The sequence below is a fragment of the Pipistrellus kuhlii genome, unplaced genomic scaffold, assembly GCF_014108245.1.
Source record: "Pipistrellus kuhlii isolate mPipKuh1 unplaced genomic scaffold, mPipKuh1.p scaffold_m20_p_15, whole genome shotgun sequence".
NCBI classification, from domain to species: domain Eukaryota; kingdom Metazoa; phylum Chordata; class Mammalia; order Chiroptera; family Vespertilionidae; genus Pipistrellus; species Pipistrellus kuhlii.
Window position 1 is genome coordinate 7596732 of NW_023425460.1, and position 18678 is coordinate 7615409.

The following is an 18678-nucleotide window of genomic DNA, read 5'->3' on the forward strand; positions in this document are numbered from 1 at the left end:
TTGATAAGGCAATGATTTCTTAGATATGAAACCATAAGCCCAGTTGACAAAAAAATAAATTGAACTTCAAACAAATCAAAACATTTGTGCTTCAAGGGATATTATCAAGAGAGTAAAAACACAATCCACAGAATGGGAACAAATATTTGGAAATCATCTATAATAATAAAAGCATAATATGCAAATTGACCTAATGGCCAAACAGCAGGACTGTCCTGACGAAGCTGGGGCTGTGAAGGCCGAGGCAGCTGGGGCTGCAAAGGCCTACTCTTGCATGAATTTCCTGCACAGAGCCTCTAGTGTATCTAATAAAAGACATATCTACAATATGTAAAGGGTGTTCACAACTCAATAATAAAAGGACAAGTCACACAATTAAAAAATGGGCAAGGGATCTGAATAGAGATTTCTCCAAAGGAAAAAAATAAACGGTCAAAAAACACATGGAAAGATGCTCTATGCCATTAGTCGTTAGGGAAATGCAAATCAAAAACACGAGATAGATATCACTCCATACTCACTAAGATGGCTATAGTCAAACAGGCACTATCAAGATGGAAAGAAATTGGAACCCTCAAACCTTGCTGTGAAAATGGAAAGAAGTTTTGACAGTTTCTAAAAAATTTAAACATAAGGTTATCATGTGACCCAGCAACTCTATTCTTAGGTATATACCCCCCAAACTGAAAAACATTTGTTTGTGAATGATCATAGTAGCAGTATTCATAACAGGCAAAAAGTGTTAACCCAAATTTCCATCAAGTGATGAATGAATAAACAAAATGTGGTATATCCATACAATGGAATATTATTAGGCAAAAAGAAAAAATGAAATGAAATACTGACATATGCTACAAAGTGGATAAACTTTAAAAACATGCTAAGCGAAAGAAGCCAGACACAAAAGCACACGCATTATATGACTCCACTTTTATGAATTTCCAAAACGGGCAAATCGACACAGGCAGATAATAGACTAGTATTTGCCAGGGAGTGGGAATGGGGTGAATTGGGATGTACAGGGTTTCCTTCTTGGGGTGATGAAAATGTTCTTCATTTAGACAGTGATGGCTGCACAGTTTTGTGAATATACTAAAACCACAGATATGTAGCCTTTAAAATGGAAAATTTTATGGTACATGAATTATCTCAATAATACTCCAAAAGGACAAGCCAGCATAGGAGGCCTTAAAGTTTACCTAAACATAAAACAAAAACTTGAACCCTGTTCTATGATTTAATTCAGTTTTATAAATATTATATTTTTCTTCAACAACAATCATTAATATAAAAATAGTAAGTAGTTATTAAACACTTATTAGGCATTGTACCAAGCAGTTTATACTTGGTTTTCTCTCTCAAATCACCTCAGTAACCTTATACATTGATGCTATTATTCCATTTTACAGAAAAGAAATCGAAGCTCAAAGACGCTGAGTAATTTTCCCAAGATCATGGAAAGGTAAGTCTGACTCCTGAGATTCTATTGTACCAGTCCATCTCCCTTAAAACAGTGATGTTTTTGTCTCCAACATTATTATTTTTCAATGTGTTATCTATATATTGTTCTTCTATCTCCAGTAACAAATTGGTATCATTTCCAGGTTCAGTATTAAATAATGATCTTTCTTAGTTTGTTGAGCACAGAGCAAAGACAGAAAAAATTCCCGTATCACAAGCTTTTATTTGTATCAAATTACAGAGTTCCATAAGTAAATATAAGATTATGATTTGAATATTATAATATAATTTGGCAAGTTATTTAATTATCCAAAGTTTATGATATATTTGATTATACACTGAAGAGATGATTTGGCATAACTTGGCAAGGTAAGTATTTCTGTACCTTATTTGGCTGTTTATTGTGTGTCTATGTGGTACATATATGTATGAGTGTGTGTACACACACACGCACACACACATACACACACATATCCCTAAATTAAATATACTTGTATAAAAAGCTAAAGATTAATGTGTTAGGGTTAATTCCTTTAAAAATATCTATTATATTAAATTGCATCTGCATTCAAAGCAGAAATGTAAAAAAAAAAAACCTGATCAATTTGCTAAATACACATGAATTTACAAAGTAATTGAAAAAAAAGTTTCTATTGAAATGTTATATTCCTGTTTAATTGACATTTAAGTGGCACTATCACACTATGGAAATGAGCATCATTTTTGAGTTTGTTGAGAGAGAATAAAGATTCTACTGAGCATTCCTACACATTCTGAATTAAGATTGGCCATTATTACATGGGGAAGACGGCAGATCACTTTCTCTGTGTTGCGCGGGGGGTTCGCAGGGAGCAGTTGGCGGCGTCTGCACCCGGGGCCCGCGCTTCCTCAGTGGAAGTCTGGCTTCTCGGGGAAGGTGCAGCCCGTCCGCCTGATGATGACGCTGGCCGCATAGTGGCCGGCGCGGATGCACTCAGTCAGCGGCTTGTCACTGACCAGCTGAGACAGGAAACCTGAAACACAGTCAGAGGGGAAGACCGTGAGCACAGGCAACAGCATCAGAAACGTCACGGGGTCAGACCAAAAGCAGTCTCTATACCCACACCCTCCTCCGCCTGGGAGGAGGTCCTCCCCATCCATCAGGAGCTGCCCCTGAAGTTTCTCTTAGAGAGCTCAGGGTGGGACATGACCGCTCACTCTAAGCCTAAACGTTCACGCTTTCCTTTGGCTTCGAGGTAGCTGTAAGAATACCGGCCAAGGAATATTTTCTTGGGTCTTTATAGCTGAGGCGTTATTGGTTATTTATCCTCCTCCCTGCCTCTCTGGATTTCCTCTGTGCTGTTATTCCTAGCACGCTGTTTTGGACAAAATCCCATCATCTGGATGTCTCTCCGAGTACCAATTTGAGAGTGGAAAAGTTAGGAAAGACCCTACATCTCCCTCTCATCTCCAAAGTAAGAGCAAGATAATTTCTACGGTTAAGTACCAGCTGAAACAAAACAAATAGAATAAAGAAGAAAACAGTTTTGAGGACTTCTGCTTATGATCCAGATGAAATGAAAGGAACCAGAATTACCTTTCTCCAGAAAACTAAGATGAAGACAATGCACATGAAAAAAGGTTTTCAAATATTGCACGTCAGCCACAAACGACCAGGAAAGGCCATGCAGGGAGAGCCGTGACACTGCTCCAGCTCATGCCGGGGCCCCAGGCCATGACCAGGGAGAACCACCAGGCAGAGCTCACAGTCTCCCCGAATGGAGAGGATGGACGTGGGAGTCCAAAGGGGACGTAATTAAATATCTAGGCAGACTGGTCAGGACAAAAAGAGACAAGACATAAACCACCAATTTTAGGAATAAGAGAGGTGATATCACTATAGAATCGATACCTAAAAAGATAATGAGGAAAACATATTGATTTTGTAGTTAAAGTTTCCTATAAAGAAAATCCCAGGTCCAAATTGTGTCACAAATATTTAAGGAAAAAAATAATACCAATGCTATACAAATACTTTAGGAAATGGAAAAGGAGGGAACATATCTAATTCATTCCATAAGCCAGAGTTATTCTGAGAACATATTCAGAAATGATGCAAATATTCTGAAGAAAATGTTAGCAAATCCAGCCCAACAGTATATCTAAAAAGATAATAAATTATGATCAGGTGGAGTTTATCCTAGGAATGCAAGTTTGTTTAACAGTCAAAAAAATCAATCAATATAATTAACATATTAACTATGAAGGCCATAAGATCACCTTAGTGATGCAGAAAAAGCATCTGACAAAATCCAACATCCACTGCTAATAAAAACTTCCAGCAAACCAGGAATAGAAGGAAATTTTCTCGACCTGATAAAGGGCACTTAGGAAAAACTTCCAGTTAATATCATTCTTAAAGCTGATGACTCAATGCTTTCCCCTCAGGATGAAGATCAAGGCAAGGATGTTTGCTCTTAAACACTGAGCTTGAGACTCTAGCCAGTGCAAGAAAAGAAATACATAAAAGGCATCGAGACTGAAAAGGGAGTAAGACAGTCTTTACATGGCGATGGCAAGATTGTCTAGTTCTGTGGTTCTCAATAGTAGGCAGTTTTGCCCTCCAGGGAGCATGGGGCAACATTTGGAGACAATTTTGTTTATTATAACTAGGGTGGGAGTGCTACTGGCATTTAGAGGCCAGGGATGCTGCTAAACATCCTATGATGTCAGCAATGTCAAGATTGAAGGATAAAGAAGATGTGGTGCCTATACACAATGGAATGCTACTCAGCCATAAGAAAGGATGAAATACTGCCATTGGCAACAACATGGATGGACCTTGAGAATATTGTGCTAAGTGAAATGTCAGAAAAAGTGAAGAGCCGTATGTGGGATATAAAACTGAAACTTGTGAACACAAACAGCAGTGTGTGGTTGCCAGAGAAATGGGGTGGAGGGGGCAAAAGGGAGTCCGAGTGTGGTGACAGGAGAAGCTCTGACTTCAGGTGGTGGGCACACAGTGTAACACATAGATCTTATAACAGAGAAACCCACACCTGAACCTCTATGTTCATGTTGACCAATGTCAGCCCAATAAATTTAATTTAAAAACGGGAAAAGTCCTATGTAGAAAATCTTATGAAAAAAAGTTCTAGAAAAAAGTTATTAGAATTACTAAGTGAGTTTGGTCAAGTTGCAGGATACAAGATCATTATATACTAGTAAAAACCAACTGAATTTCCATGCTAGCAATGTGTGTATATACAGCAATCGTATAGGCTAGCAATGAACAATTAGAAAAAAATGATATTAAAATACTATCTATCATACCATCAAATGTGTGAAAAATCTAGGGATAAATCTAACAAAAGTGGTGTAAGACTTGCACAATGCAAATGATAAGACATGCTGAGAGAAAAAAGAAATCTAAATAATTAAAGAGATACGGAGTGCTCATAGATCAGAGAATTCAATATTGTTATCAGCTCTGCAGAAATTTTTCTATCGATTCAAAATGCCAATAAAAATTTCAGCAGGATTTTTTATAGAAACAGATAAGTTGATTATAAAATTTATGTGGAAATGCAAAGGACTTAGACTAGTTAAAATACAAATTTGAAAAAAAAGACTACTTGATTAAAAAATGTATAGAACTAAAATAATGGAGACACTATGGTATTGGCACAAAGCTAGATAAATAGATTAGTGAAACTGAACAGAGTCCAGATATGGTCAATTGATTTTTGACAAAGATATCAAAGCAATTCAATGGAGAAAGGACAATCTTTTAAACAAATGGTCTTAGATCAGCCATACTAAAGAAAACAAAAACTTCAACCCTTACCTCATATCATTTACAAAAGGTAACTTGAAATGGATTACAGATCTAAATGTAAGAACTAAAACTATAAAACTCAGAAAAAAACTGGAAAACATTTTAGTGCTTTTGAATTTGCCAAAGATCTCTTACATTAAGACATAAAAAGTACAAACTTTTATAAAAGAAAATATAATTTGGACTTCACCAAATTAAACATTTTTATACATTAGTAACAAGAAACAGCCAACAGCCCTGGAAGGGCAGCTCGGTTGGTTAGTGTCCTGAAATGCCCAGGTTATGGGTTTGATACCCGGTAAGGGCACATATAAATGTATAAATAATGGAACAACAATTTGATTTTTTTTTCTCTCTCTTCCAATAAAAATTAATAAAATAAAAAACAACCCAACAAAAAATGTGCAAAAGTATTGAATAAACTACAGAAGATAAAAAGATGTCAAATAAGCACATGAGAAGATGTTTGACATCACAGTGATTAGAAAACTGCAAATTAAAACCACATTTAGATACCAGTGCCCACCCACTAGAATGGCTAAAATGAAAAAAGACTGACCATTCCAAGTGTTGACAAGGGTGTGGGTCAACTAGAACACTAATATACTGATTATTAGAATATAACACGATAAGATACCATTTGTTAGTGTCTTAAAAAGTTAAACATACATATATCATGTGACCCGGTCATTCTATTACTGGGAATTTAACCCAAGGTAAATGAAAGCAGATAATCCACACAGATAATTGTAAATAAGCGCTACAGCTTTCTTTGTAACAGCCCCAAACTGGAAACAATCCAAATGGGAGTAAGAAGGACAGGAGGGCAAGGTCACAAAAGAGGGTGGATAGGATGACTATGTCTATAGTGACAGGTTCACAGGAGTACACATATGTCAACATTTGTGAAATGGTACACATTACACATGCGCAGTTTTCTGAATGCCAATTATTCTACCATAACACTATCCAGAAAGAAAATGAGTGTTGTCGTTACAAACAAGCCACATCGCATTAGGTCGGGCCCGGGGGAAACCTGAGCTGCTGTGGCGGTGCTCAGATCCGCAGAGCAGATGGTGATGAGAAACCGTTCCAGCCAGGCTTCCAGGATTCCCACCCAGGCCCGGCATCGGGGCGAGGGGCGGACGCAGGTTAATTGAGAAGCGGTGTACAGTGACCTGTGGAGAGCATTCTGTGAGATTTATGTCCTTCCTCCTCTGCCATTCTGACCACACAGGCTTTCTGGTTAGGTCTGGGGAATGCTCTGTATCAGATAAAATAAATACTCCCAACCAAAGGATACAATTAACCCAGTAAGCGGAGCGATGTGTTTTGAAGACATGTGCTGAGAATGTGAAGTCACCCTCTCCCGAGGTTTAGTGAGCGCATTTCGTCACTGAGCGTTCAGGTAACAGTCAAAGGTCCATGTTCACTTTCAGCCCAACTGTGAGGCTAAACGCTCAGCCCACCGCAGCGAATGGGGCAGATGCCAAATTCAGAGTCAGATCAGCTTACAATGGAAACACGTCTATTAGGAGCCTTATAAGCAACATCTGTTTTCCTCATTCCTCCTGGTATAATCCTTGTGAGAAAGAGAGACGCTCGTGTTGATGAAATATTTTTGTGAAGCATAAGCTCCAGCGTCCTCTCGCCGAGAGAGCAGCGAGCTGAGGGCTGACGTGGAGGACTCTGCAGAGGCATTTGCTTTGACGGGAGGAAACCTGGATGCAGAGAAAAGCTAAGACCTTTGTCCCAACTGAATATCAGTTTTTCAATAACCTATTTTTAAAAACAACTCAGACGAACTACAGATGTTCTATAATCAATTATAAGAGGACCTATAGCTGATGTGAAGCCAAAGTTGTGTAAAATGGTTTAAACAAAGGGAGCTTCTATGTAAAGACACATGGAGAATCTTTTATAAAATGAATCAGATATGGGGGAGGGAGGGAGGGGGGCAAAAAAAATCATTAAAATATGTAAAAATAAATAAATAAATAAATAAATAAATAAATAAATAAATAAATAAATAAAATGAATCAACATCCCCTAGATAACTTTTATTGTGTAAAATATAAATAACTTAAACATTACCATTTAAAGCGTATAAGTCATACCATTAAGCACGTTTTTCGGAGTTGTGTAACTATCACCTCTGTCCGTTCCCAGGACTTTCCTTCAGGCCGACAGAAACGCTGTCCCCATCCCGCATACTCTCCAGCCCCCTCCCCTGCCCTCGGCAGCTGCTCTCTGCCTTCCGCTCTGCGCGTTCGACTGTTCCAGGGACTGCACATGAGCAGGACCGCACCATCCCTGTCCCTTTGTGTCCGGCTTATTTCATTTAGCATCATGTTTCCCAGCATAATTTTTTAAGTTTACATTTTATATTCTTAACTTGTCTAAAGTGTTAAAAACATTTTATTTGGAAACATTTAAAATTCGGGAAAAAGTTGCAAGAATAAAAATACAAAAAGCACCCATATATCTTTTATCCAGATGTTCTTATTATCAACACACTACTCTTTTTATGCACATATATGTTCTTTCTACATATTTCCCCTTTAACTACTGAGAGCAGGTTGTATTTATCATGTCTCTTTCCCTTTAAATCCGTCAGTGTGTCTTTCCTGAGAGGAAGGTTATTCTCTTACATAACCCGTCATCAGTGTCAGTAACACTGCCATCTCCGCTCCTGTCCGCACTGCAGATGCCCAGTGATGCCCTTCAGAGCACTTTTCCTTCCAGGCTAGAATCTAGTCCAGGATTTATCATATTTTTAGTCATCTTTAATCTTGAACATTTCCTTATTCTTTCACTTTTGTGGCAGGGACCTTTTTGAAGACTACAGTCATCTCCCACTCCTACTTAATAGAGTGATTCTCATTTTGGGTTTGTGTGATACTTCCTCTTGATTAAATTCAGATTACGCATTCCATTATCAGTAAGAAGGCACAGGTTCCGAAACTGGAAAGATTATGTTGTGTCTTTTTCAAGACTTCATATTTAGAGGCACGTTGTGTCCAGCTGCTGTTCACTGGGGATGTTAATTTTGATCACGTGATGATGGAGTCCTCTTATTTCTCCATTCTATGGTTATTTTTTTCCCTTGCATATCAGTCTGTTGATAGATACTTTGAGACTATGCAAATATTCTGTTCTTCATCAAAAGCCCCCACCTAATCCCAGATTTAGTACCCATTCATGATTCTTTTTTTTTTAAATATATTTTATTAATTCTTTACAGAGAGGAAGGGAGAGAGCTAGAGAGCTAGAAACGTCGATGAGAGAGAAACATCGACCAGCTGCCTCCTGCACACTCCCGAATGGGGATGTGCCCACAACCAAAGTACATGCTCCTGACCGGAATCGAACCTGGGACCTTTCAGTCCGTAGACCGACGCTCCACCACTGAGCCAAACTGGTTTCAGCCCCATTCATGATTCTTAACAGAAGCAACTTGTTACTGCAGTGATTTTCCAACTCCAGGAAAAAACCTTCCACATTTATCAGCCAGCTCTTGGCTACCTACTGTGTGTAAGAGCTTACCCCTGCTCACATGGATTCGTTTTAATCTATTTATTATCAAGAAGGAGGCACAAGTTCTTTTTCCATCAGTGGTGTATAATTAGTTACAGTCTTTAATTAATTTGGTGCTCAAAATGTCCCAGTTTTTGCTGGTGGGGGCAAAATCTTCTACAAACCTTCACTCTGGCTCTGGTGTCCTTGGACAAGCCTTTGCACTTTGTGAACACTTCTTACTTTCTGGCACAATGTACTCTTCCCCAACCCTGGAATCAGCCATTTCCTCCCCAAAATACTTGGTTCCTCTTAGGGTGAAATGATATTGGAGACCAAGATGGTGGTGGTGGGTGAATTGCTTTGGTTCTGGACGCTATCAGTGAATAGAGCTAGGACGTATGCATAGACACACTCACAGATACACCTACACACTTATGCACATTAGAGTGTACATATGTGTATTTTAGAAAGTTAGATAACACCAATACTTCCAATTCCAATCCATTCCCTCAGGATCCTTTCTTACCATCGTCATTATTACATTTCTTCTATAGTGAGAACTTTAGTTCCCAACAAGTGAACACATTTACTTATTTGCTCAGTTTTAACACACCTAAAACTGCTTCACAATTGCTCTACCCTAATTCTAAAAAACCCCAAATCTAATAGAGTTGATTGGGTTTGCTGTTTCCTATGTACTCAACCAGTGTCTTTAGTAAGTTAGATTAATTCTCTTTTCCACCCCACGTTGGGTTGTCTCATTTTACCTAAGGTTGAAAAATGTTGGGTTTTGGTTTACTTCCAGTTTAAGTACTCCCCTTCTATCCTGGTTAAATTAATTTTTTAAAAAAGTATGTAGAATATTAACATGTTTCTAAAAGTAAATCTCTGCAAAAGATATATTCAGAGAAGTGTTACTTCCTTTTACCCTATAACCTCATGCCCCAATTTCATTTTCTGGTTTTCCTGTTTCTTGTCACAAAGGTAAGCAAATATATGTGCATGTCCTTATTTCCTCTCCTTTCTTTACACAGAAGGAGGTAGCACTGTATGTATAATTTCTGCACTATGCTTTTCCCCCTTAAAAATATCTCCTGGAGCCTTGAAGGTGTGGCTCAGTGGTTGAGTGCTGATCTATGAACCAATGGGTCACAGTTCAATTCCTGGTCAGGGCACATGCCTGGGTTGCAGGCTGGATCCCCAGTAGGGGGCGTGCAGGAGGCAGCCAATCAATGATTCTTATCATTGATGTTTCTATCTCTCTCTCAAATTAATAAAAATATATTTAAAAAATATCTCCTGGAAATCATTGTATATCAATCACAGAGCTCTCCTCCATTCTTTGTGACATCTACATAGTACCCGATTGTATGGACACACCGGTTTATTCACCCCTGTATGGATGTTCATATAGTTTCCAATGCTTTGTAATTTCAAATAATGCTGCAATGAACAACCTTTTGCCTAGGTATTTTTGTGTTGCTGGGTATAAATCTTTGGGGGCACATTTCTACGAATAGAATTTCTGGGTTGAAGGTAGTACATAAGTAGTTTTGGTAAATATTGCCAAATTCCATTTCTCAGGAGACAAACCATTTGGTACTCCCACCAATAATGTTTAAATGCTTAAACATTAAGCGTCTGTATAACGACACCAATAAAGTGCACTGGCAAGCATTTGAATTTTTGCCAACCCGATGGGTTAGAAATGCTTCAGTGCAATTTTAATTTGTATTTCTCTTATTATGAGTGAGGCTGGGAATATTATTTATTTACTTATTTAGAAGGAGAGAAGGTTGTTTTTAAAAATATATTTTTATTGATTTCAGAGAGGAAGGGAGAGGGAGAGATAGAAACATCAATGATGAGAGAGAATCTTTGATTGGCTTCCTCCTGCGTGCCTCCTACGGGGGATCAAGCCTGCAATTAGGCATGTGCCCTTGACCAGAATTGAACCCTTTAGTCCATAAGCCGATGGTCTATCCACTGAGCCAAACCAGCTAGGGCTGTACATACTTTTACACGTTTAAAGAACCAGTCTCTTTCTGTGAATTGTTTGTTCTTCTATAATACTTATTTTTTAAATAGGATTTTTGGTCTACTACCCATTTTTAAAAGTTCCTTGCATTTGGGGGATATCATTCCAAAAAAGTATTTTTTAGGTAAGAAAGAATAATGACAATATGTTAATATATATAAATTTTATATATACCAGTAAGTAAACAAAGTGCTTATTCATACTTCTTTCATTCACTGTAGTGAATTATAAAAAGTATGGTTGGCAAACACCATAGGAAATAAAGGTGGCTTGCAGATATATTTTTTTAAAAGTTTGCTCTTTTTTAGTAAAGATTTTGGGTCAAACCAAGGATGCAAGAAGCAAAATCTTAAATAACTGACTTGGCATATATGATCAATATGAAAACATTTCTTAGGAGTCCTTTTTGCTGGTGCCATTATCTTATAGTCCTTGTTGGTACATCATCTTAAAGATGAAGGGTAGAGCTCTGCATAGATGCCTTTCAACCCAGCCAAGGGAACAGGAACAGGAAGCATAACAAGGAGAACAAGAAACATCAACACAGGTTTCCAAATCTAGTACTCATATGTTGAGGCAGTTGTTGCCTTTCAAAAAAAAACCACACACAACATTTTTATTGATTTCAGAGAGGAAGGGAGGGAGAGTGAGAGAGAAACATCAATGATGAGAGAAACACATTGACTGGTTGCCTCCTGCATGCCCCACTCTGGAGATCAAGTCTGCTACCCAGGCGTATGCCCTGACCGGGAATTGAACTGGGACCTTCTGGTTCATAGGTTGGTGCTCAACCACTGAGTCACACTAGCTGGGCATGCCTTTCTACTTAGGTTCCTTCTCTCTGTGACCACTAACTTCTGATTCTTTTATAGCTAGGCTTATCATAGGGCCTCAGACTTTTCCCAACCTAAGGCCATGCCAAGGACCTTAGGTCCCTAGCTGATGAGGCATAAATGGATGAAGTCTTCTCACTGGCACTACATTTGATTCTTAGGGTGTGTTGGCTGACTCTGAATCTTGGAATAATTACAGGTCCAGAATTCTTAGACTAAACCTCTGTTCATTAACAATTGGTACAGTTTATTATCTTCTGTTAGGTTCATTTGGATTTTTCTTTTACTGATGTTAAAGAGAGTGACTGATTTTAGCATAACTAAATCCAGTGTTTGAGATGAGGCCTGAAGTATAGATATAATTAAACTGTGCAGAGAGGTGGAGGAGGAGGTGCTAAACTAGTTTCCACAAACCACATAGAGGTGGAATGGGTAGAGTGGGCAAAAGGCAATGGGATTTCCTAACTTAAGTTGCCCATCCCATTTAGTACTGTGGAACATATATAATGTCTAGAATTTTCTTAGTGTTATTTACAGAGAACTGAGAAATATTGTCAGGTATGGAAACCTTAATGGAGATACTTAAGAGCTAGGAATATTTTAGAAGGAAATGAACAAATCTGTAAGACAATTCTTCCTTTTCCAATATAGTTATTTAATGGAAAGTTTTCATGGTGGCTGGAACTAAAAACTCTTTAGGCTCCATTATGTTCATTCAACATTCACAGCAAAAGGATGACAGATTTTCTGGTTGTCATCAAATAAGAAAGCTGTGCCACACTGGCTTATAAACTTAGAAGAATGAAGTTTTAATGATTTACTTTTTACAAGTGTTAGCATCTTGCTATTCTCAAATTGTTTTCCCAATGATACTGTCATCAGAATACACCAGTGACTAAGTCTTTATTTCTTACGAAGTCTCCAAAGAACTTTTAATATACAGTACACCACAATATATATGTATAGAGTCAAACATTTTAAAGTGTGTGTGTGTGTGTGTGTGTGTGTGTGTATATGTGTATATATATATATATATATATATAAATTTGCTTTTAAAAATCTCATTTTATGCTAAATCTAAGTCATTATATATATTTTGGTAGTATAGTACTTTGTTTACCTGGCAGTCTATACACATGTATAAGTGTTGTAAAATGGATTTTAAGCGTGTAATTTAAAGGTCAGAGGAAACTAACACTGTGAAATAGAGCAATATGTCACATACGAGACCTGAAGCAATGGCAGCTTTCATGGTCATGCACATTACACCTACGATGACCTCCCGAGTCTTCACTAAGAGCCTATTTAGTTTATGTTTAAGAAAGCCAGGGGAAAAGTCTTTTTCTGTTTGCAAAGAAATACCTAGCATCTGTATCAGAAGTGTTAAAACCAATAGAATTAAGAAGTAAATAAAACACACAGTCTATTACAAAGAATAATCAATGATATTTAATACAGCATGGGATCCTAATGAGAGCAATGAGACTAGACTAAAACAAAAATTCCGAAGTATAAAGAAGAAAACTTATTATTTTTAGTTAAGAGGATTGTATATAGAAAACTCCAATGAATCTATTCATTGTTGGACTTTGCATGGATTGCATTATTGGAGAGTTTGGAAAGATATAAGAGAAATATACAAACTTATTTGCATATATTTTTAATATACACATGTGTATAACAGCAACATTAAAAGGAAAGTAATTTGAAAAAAGATACAAAAGCAACAGAGTTATGACAGTCTCTGATGAAGGGGATTATAAAACCTTATTGAAAGATTACCTAAAGGACCTAAACAAATAGATATACCAGGTTGTTGGATAAAAAGATTCATCAATGAAATTCAATCAAAATCTCAACAAGGTTTTGGGGAACTTGACAAGTTGATTCTAAAATCTGTATAAAAAAAGCAAAGGATCAAGAATAGTCCAACACTCCTACTCAAGAAAAACAAGGTAGGAAAGACTTGCCTTACCATATCCAACACATCATAAAACAACACAATATAGTATTGGCATAATACTATAAATAGATATAGAATTAAAAGAAAGGGGAAAAAAAAAGAGATAGTCCCAAAGCATACTTATAAAAATGTGGAAAACTGAGCTATAACAGAGTTAGCATAGGGAAAGGGCGGTTTACTAGAAAATCGTATTTAGGCAACTAGTTTTAGCTTAAAAAAAATTGCCTCATTTCATATTAAAAATAAAATTTCAGATGTAACAAGGAATGATGAGTAGCAAAGCTGTAAGACTTTAGAAGGAAATAATATATATATTGAAATATATTTCCCTTAATATGTCATTTGCCTTTTATTTATTTAAAAATATTTTTATTGATTGCAGAGAGAAGGGGAAAGGGAGAGAGATATAAAAATGTCAATGATAACAGAGAATATTTGATCAACTGCCCCCCACTGGGGATGGAGCCTGCAACCAGGGCATATTGCCCTAACTGGGAATCGAACCATGATCTCCTTGGTTCATAGGTTGATGGATGATCTATTTATCTTTTTAAAAATAAATTTCCATTGAATTTAGGCTGAGAAAGGTCTTTAATAGCATGAGCCAAGTATTAGCCTATATTTTCTTTTAGTTTATTTATGGCAATTTAACTCTTTATCTAGAATTTGAGTATGATGATTAGTAGTGATCAACCTTCATTTTCCCCATATAGTTGTATTTTTGTTCCACCTCCATATCTATTTAATCCATCCTGTTCCTACTGTGTTAATAGTTTATTTTGAAATAATTTTAGACGTATAGGAGAGTTGCACAGATAGTACAGTATGCCCCAGTATCCAAGATTTCAAATCCTGTCTTTATTAAATTCCTGCATGTGTTTCCTTCCATGTGTAGTCTTTGGTCAGGTCCATGCAATACATTTTAGATACATGTTTATTCAAAATAGTAAAAAATAAAAATTTTGTATAAAAAAAATTTATTATATTCAGATTTCAGAGATGATTTTTATTTCGTTTTTTTAATCTCCTAAATATTCTACAATAAGTACTTTACTTTTATAATGAAAAAGCCAATAAGCATTATTTTAAGGAATAATGTGGGAACATTTAACTGTTCAGAAAAATAGTTAAGAATAACTCATTAAAAAACTTCAGCTAAGTAATTTTTAAAAAATATTTTATTGACTATTTACAGAGGAAGGGAGAGGGGTAGAGAATTTTTCATAGAAACATCGATGAGAGAGAAACATTGATCAGCTGCCTCCTGCACACCCACCACTGGGGATAAGCCCGTGACCAAGATACATGCCCTTGACCGGAATAGAACCTGGGACCCTTCAGTGCGCAGGCCGATGCTCTATCCACTGAGCCAAACCGGTTAGGGCATAAGTGATGTTTTGTTCCAGTAGTTTCCATTCATGCCTTTAGAGTTCATTAATAATTGTAACCACAATTAAAAAGGAACAGAGTCTTCCATCAAGTAAAATCAGTATAAATACCAATGTAACTACATGAAACTGGTCAGTCTTCTAAAAGACTTTATTGCTCAAGGTCATAAAGATCTTCACTACTTTTTCTCCCCCCAGGCTTAAGGAATCAGGCGATAGTAGAAGCATCATATTAGAGAGTTTCTGAGGGAGGGAGCGTTAGCACAGTCTTCCCAAGTGAAGCTTCCTCTGGAGAAGCTCTATGCTAAATCAATCAGTCTGCAGCCATGGAAAGCTTTCCTAGCAGAGATCACCCGGGTGAATTCCTGACAGAATTAAGCAAAAAGGATCAGTGTACTTAGAGTGTCCATTTTGTGATATCAATGAAACAAACTTTTTGGTAGGAACATAGGACAGAGGTCTAAGCCATAGGGCTCCAACACAAACTGAGGAAACTGGTACAAGAAAGGTTTTTCCACTTTGGCTTTTTAAAAATTCATAGACTATTTTTTGGAGCAGTTTTGGACTTACAGAAAAATTGAACAGGAAGTATAGAGTTCCCATATAGACTCTCATCCTCCATCCCTGTTTCCTCTATCATTAACATCTTCATTATATGGCACATTTGTTACAACTGATAAGCTGATACTGATTCATTGTTACCTGAAGTCCGCTGTTTACATCAGGGTTCATTCTTTGTGTTCTCCATTATATAGGATTTGAAAATTAGAGTATAATGATCTGTTATCCACCATTACAGTATCATACAGACAGTTTCTCTCTCCTATACTCCACCTATTCATCCCTCCCTACCTCTCACCCTGAGCCTTTTGACAACCACTGATGGTTGGACCAATACAGTATGTAGCCTTTTCAGATTGGTTTCTTTCATACAGCACTGTGTGTGTACGTTCCCATTGTGTCTTTTTAAAAAATATATTTTTATTGATTTCAGAGAGGAAGGGAGAAGGAAAGATAGACACATCAATGAGAATCATTGATTGGCTGCCTCCTGAAGGCCCCCTACTGGGGATCAAGCCCAAAACCCAGGCATGTGCTCTGGCTGGGAATCAAACCGTGACCTCCTGTTCACAGGCTGATGCTCAACCACTGAGCCACATCAGCTGGGCTCCACTGTGTCCTTACATTGCTTGATAGCTCATTTCTTTTTATGGCTGAATAATATTTCACTGCATGATTGTACCAGTGTGTTCAACCAATCAGTCACCTATTGATTATACTAGTGTGTTCAACCAATCAGTCACCTATTGATTATACCAGTGTGGTGTTCAATCAATCAGTCACCTATTGAAAGACATCTTGGTCAAATTTTGTCAGTTAGGAAAAGCTGCTGACATATTGTATGAAGGTTTCTATGTGGACATAAGGTTTCAAATCATTTGGCAAAGAGTGTTTTCTGAGAAACCGCCACACTGTTTTCCAAAGTAGCTGGACCGTTTTGCATTCCCACCAGCAATGACTGCGAGTTCCTGGTGCTGCACCTCCTCCCCACAGAGGATACACGTACAAACTCAAGATATTGGTAAAATGATATGGATGAAAGAATAGTTTTTCCATTTTTAAAATAATTCTTTTTTATATCTTTATTGATTTCATAGAGGAAGGGAGAGGGAGAGAGAGATACAAACATCAATGATGGGAGAGAATCATCGATTGGCCATCTCCTGCATGTCCTCTACTGGGGATCGAACCCGCAACCTGGGCATGTGCCCTTAGCCAGAAATGAACTTGGGACCCTCCGTCCACAGGCCCAGGCTCTATCCAGTGGGCCAGACCAGCCAGGGCTAAAATAATTCTTAATATTTACTTAAAAGGAAAACTCCATAAACAAAATGAACTGCTTTAAAGTATATGTATGAATCGCCCTGGCCAGTCTGGCTCAGTTGGTTGGAGTATTGTCTCAGGCACCAAAGGGTCAAACGTTTGATCCCCAGTCAGGGTACATACCCAATAGTGGGTTTGATCCCTGATTGGGGCAGGAGGCAATTGATCGATGTTTCTCCCTAGAATTGATGTTTTTCTCTCCTCCCTTCCTCTCTCTAAAATTGATAAAAACATATCCTTGGGTGTGGATTAAAAAAAAAAAAAAAGAGTATCATATCCCCAAGTCACTTATCTATTCCACTGTTCGGTAAAGTTATTTATTGTATGTTGGTTGTCTTCAGAGAGCTACATGATTCATCTCAGACTCCGTTGGTATTCTCCATGGCTTTGGCTAAGATCCTAGCAGAGTGGGTCCATGATCTAATGAATCACTGGCATTTCTGATTGCTGTAATACTGTGACTTCCCCTACTGTCTCTATTTCTTGCCCCACCCCAGATCATTCATTTAAGTTATCAATGTTCTCTATACTTGAGTAATATCAAACTATACACTGTTAGAGTGGTGACAAGTTAATTACATAGTTATTAAGAGATAATGTGTGAGTAGTAACATAAGTTATCACATAATTACCTTTGTTCTCAGAGGCATTGCCATATAATTAAAGCAAGCCGGATATAATATTTTGCGGCAACTAACAGTGCTGAATTAGATATTCCTGCTGTCCTGCTCCCTCTAATAAATTTGCTCTCAGTAATTTCTGGGTCAATTTGATTTTTTCAGTTCTTTGTTCATTTTTCCATCTTTCTTAGATATCTACACATTAGTGATGATTTATGCGCTAAGACTGGCCTGCTATATACGTTTTGTTACCAGCTACATGCTGCCACATGGCACATGAAACAGTCAACTTAAAAGCTGCATTTTTTTTATTACCTGCAACTACGTTAGGTAAGAAAATAAGATATAAATTCAAAATTTGACTAATCTGAATTTACTAGACTCATGCCACTATCACTCTTATACTTGTTTTTATTAAAAGTAGCAATTGGAAAAAAAGAAAAACCTAGAATGCTGTCTTAGTACTTTAACTTATTTAGTCAACCAATAGCTATTGAGTGCCTACCTTCACTAGGTGCTGTGCTAGATACACATCAAAGGATTCAAAGATAGATAAGACAGTGTTGGACCTTGAGGATTTTATAGTTTTAGGAGAGAAAGTTACGTCTGTACTTTAAAAACGTCCTGGCAGAAGTGTGCAGCATGAACTTACTGGGAAAAGCTGTTGGCAGAGTCTACAACAGTGTTCTAGGAGTGTTTCTCAAAGTGTGGTCCCTGAACTAGCAACTCGCTGTCCCATCTCCTGAGCCCTAGCAAACCAGGAACTTTGAGGACAGGGCCTAGCAATGCGTCTTTCGACAAGCCCTCAGGCGTTTCTGATGCATTCTCAAGTTTGAAAAACAATGTTCTAGGTGACAGATAATAACGTTTAGCAAAGAGAACAAGCAGTTAGTGATCTGGCTTGGGTGCTGATCAAAGTTAAACACTTAGGAGCAATTCTGTGGCTTAAAGCTGGGGAACTATGTGGGAGATGAACAGAGTATGTCCCAGGCTCAGTCACATCGGGTGCTGGTCACCTGATTCCAGTTGCTTCTTGGTGGAGGAGCTCTTTTTACCCACCCACCTGTCCGTGGAGGAATCGCAGTAAAAATTCTGGACAGGACAGGACAGAGGTACTGCTGTTTGATGCACTGGATTTTCCACTGGGCATTATGG

At 37.7% G+C, this 18678-nt stretch overlaps 1 protein-coding gene across 2 annotated transcripts in view; it reads right to left on the reverse strand.

The window, feature by feature from the left end:
• Nucleotides 1-1664: 1664 nt before the first annotated feature.
• Nucleotides 1665-18678, reverse strand: part of ADK (adenosine kinase) — a 418239-nt gene continuing 401225 nt past the window's right edge. For both annotated transcript variants that reach the window (XM_036438185.2, XM_036438186.2), the window contains exon 11: nucleotides 1665-2474. In XM_036438185.2, the coding sequence (XP_036294078.1) occupies nucleotides 2350-2474 (125 nt within the window). In that variant the 3' untranslated portion in view covers nucleotides 1665-2349. The remainder of the gene's footprint in view (nucleotides 2475-18678) is intronic.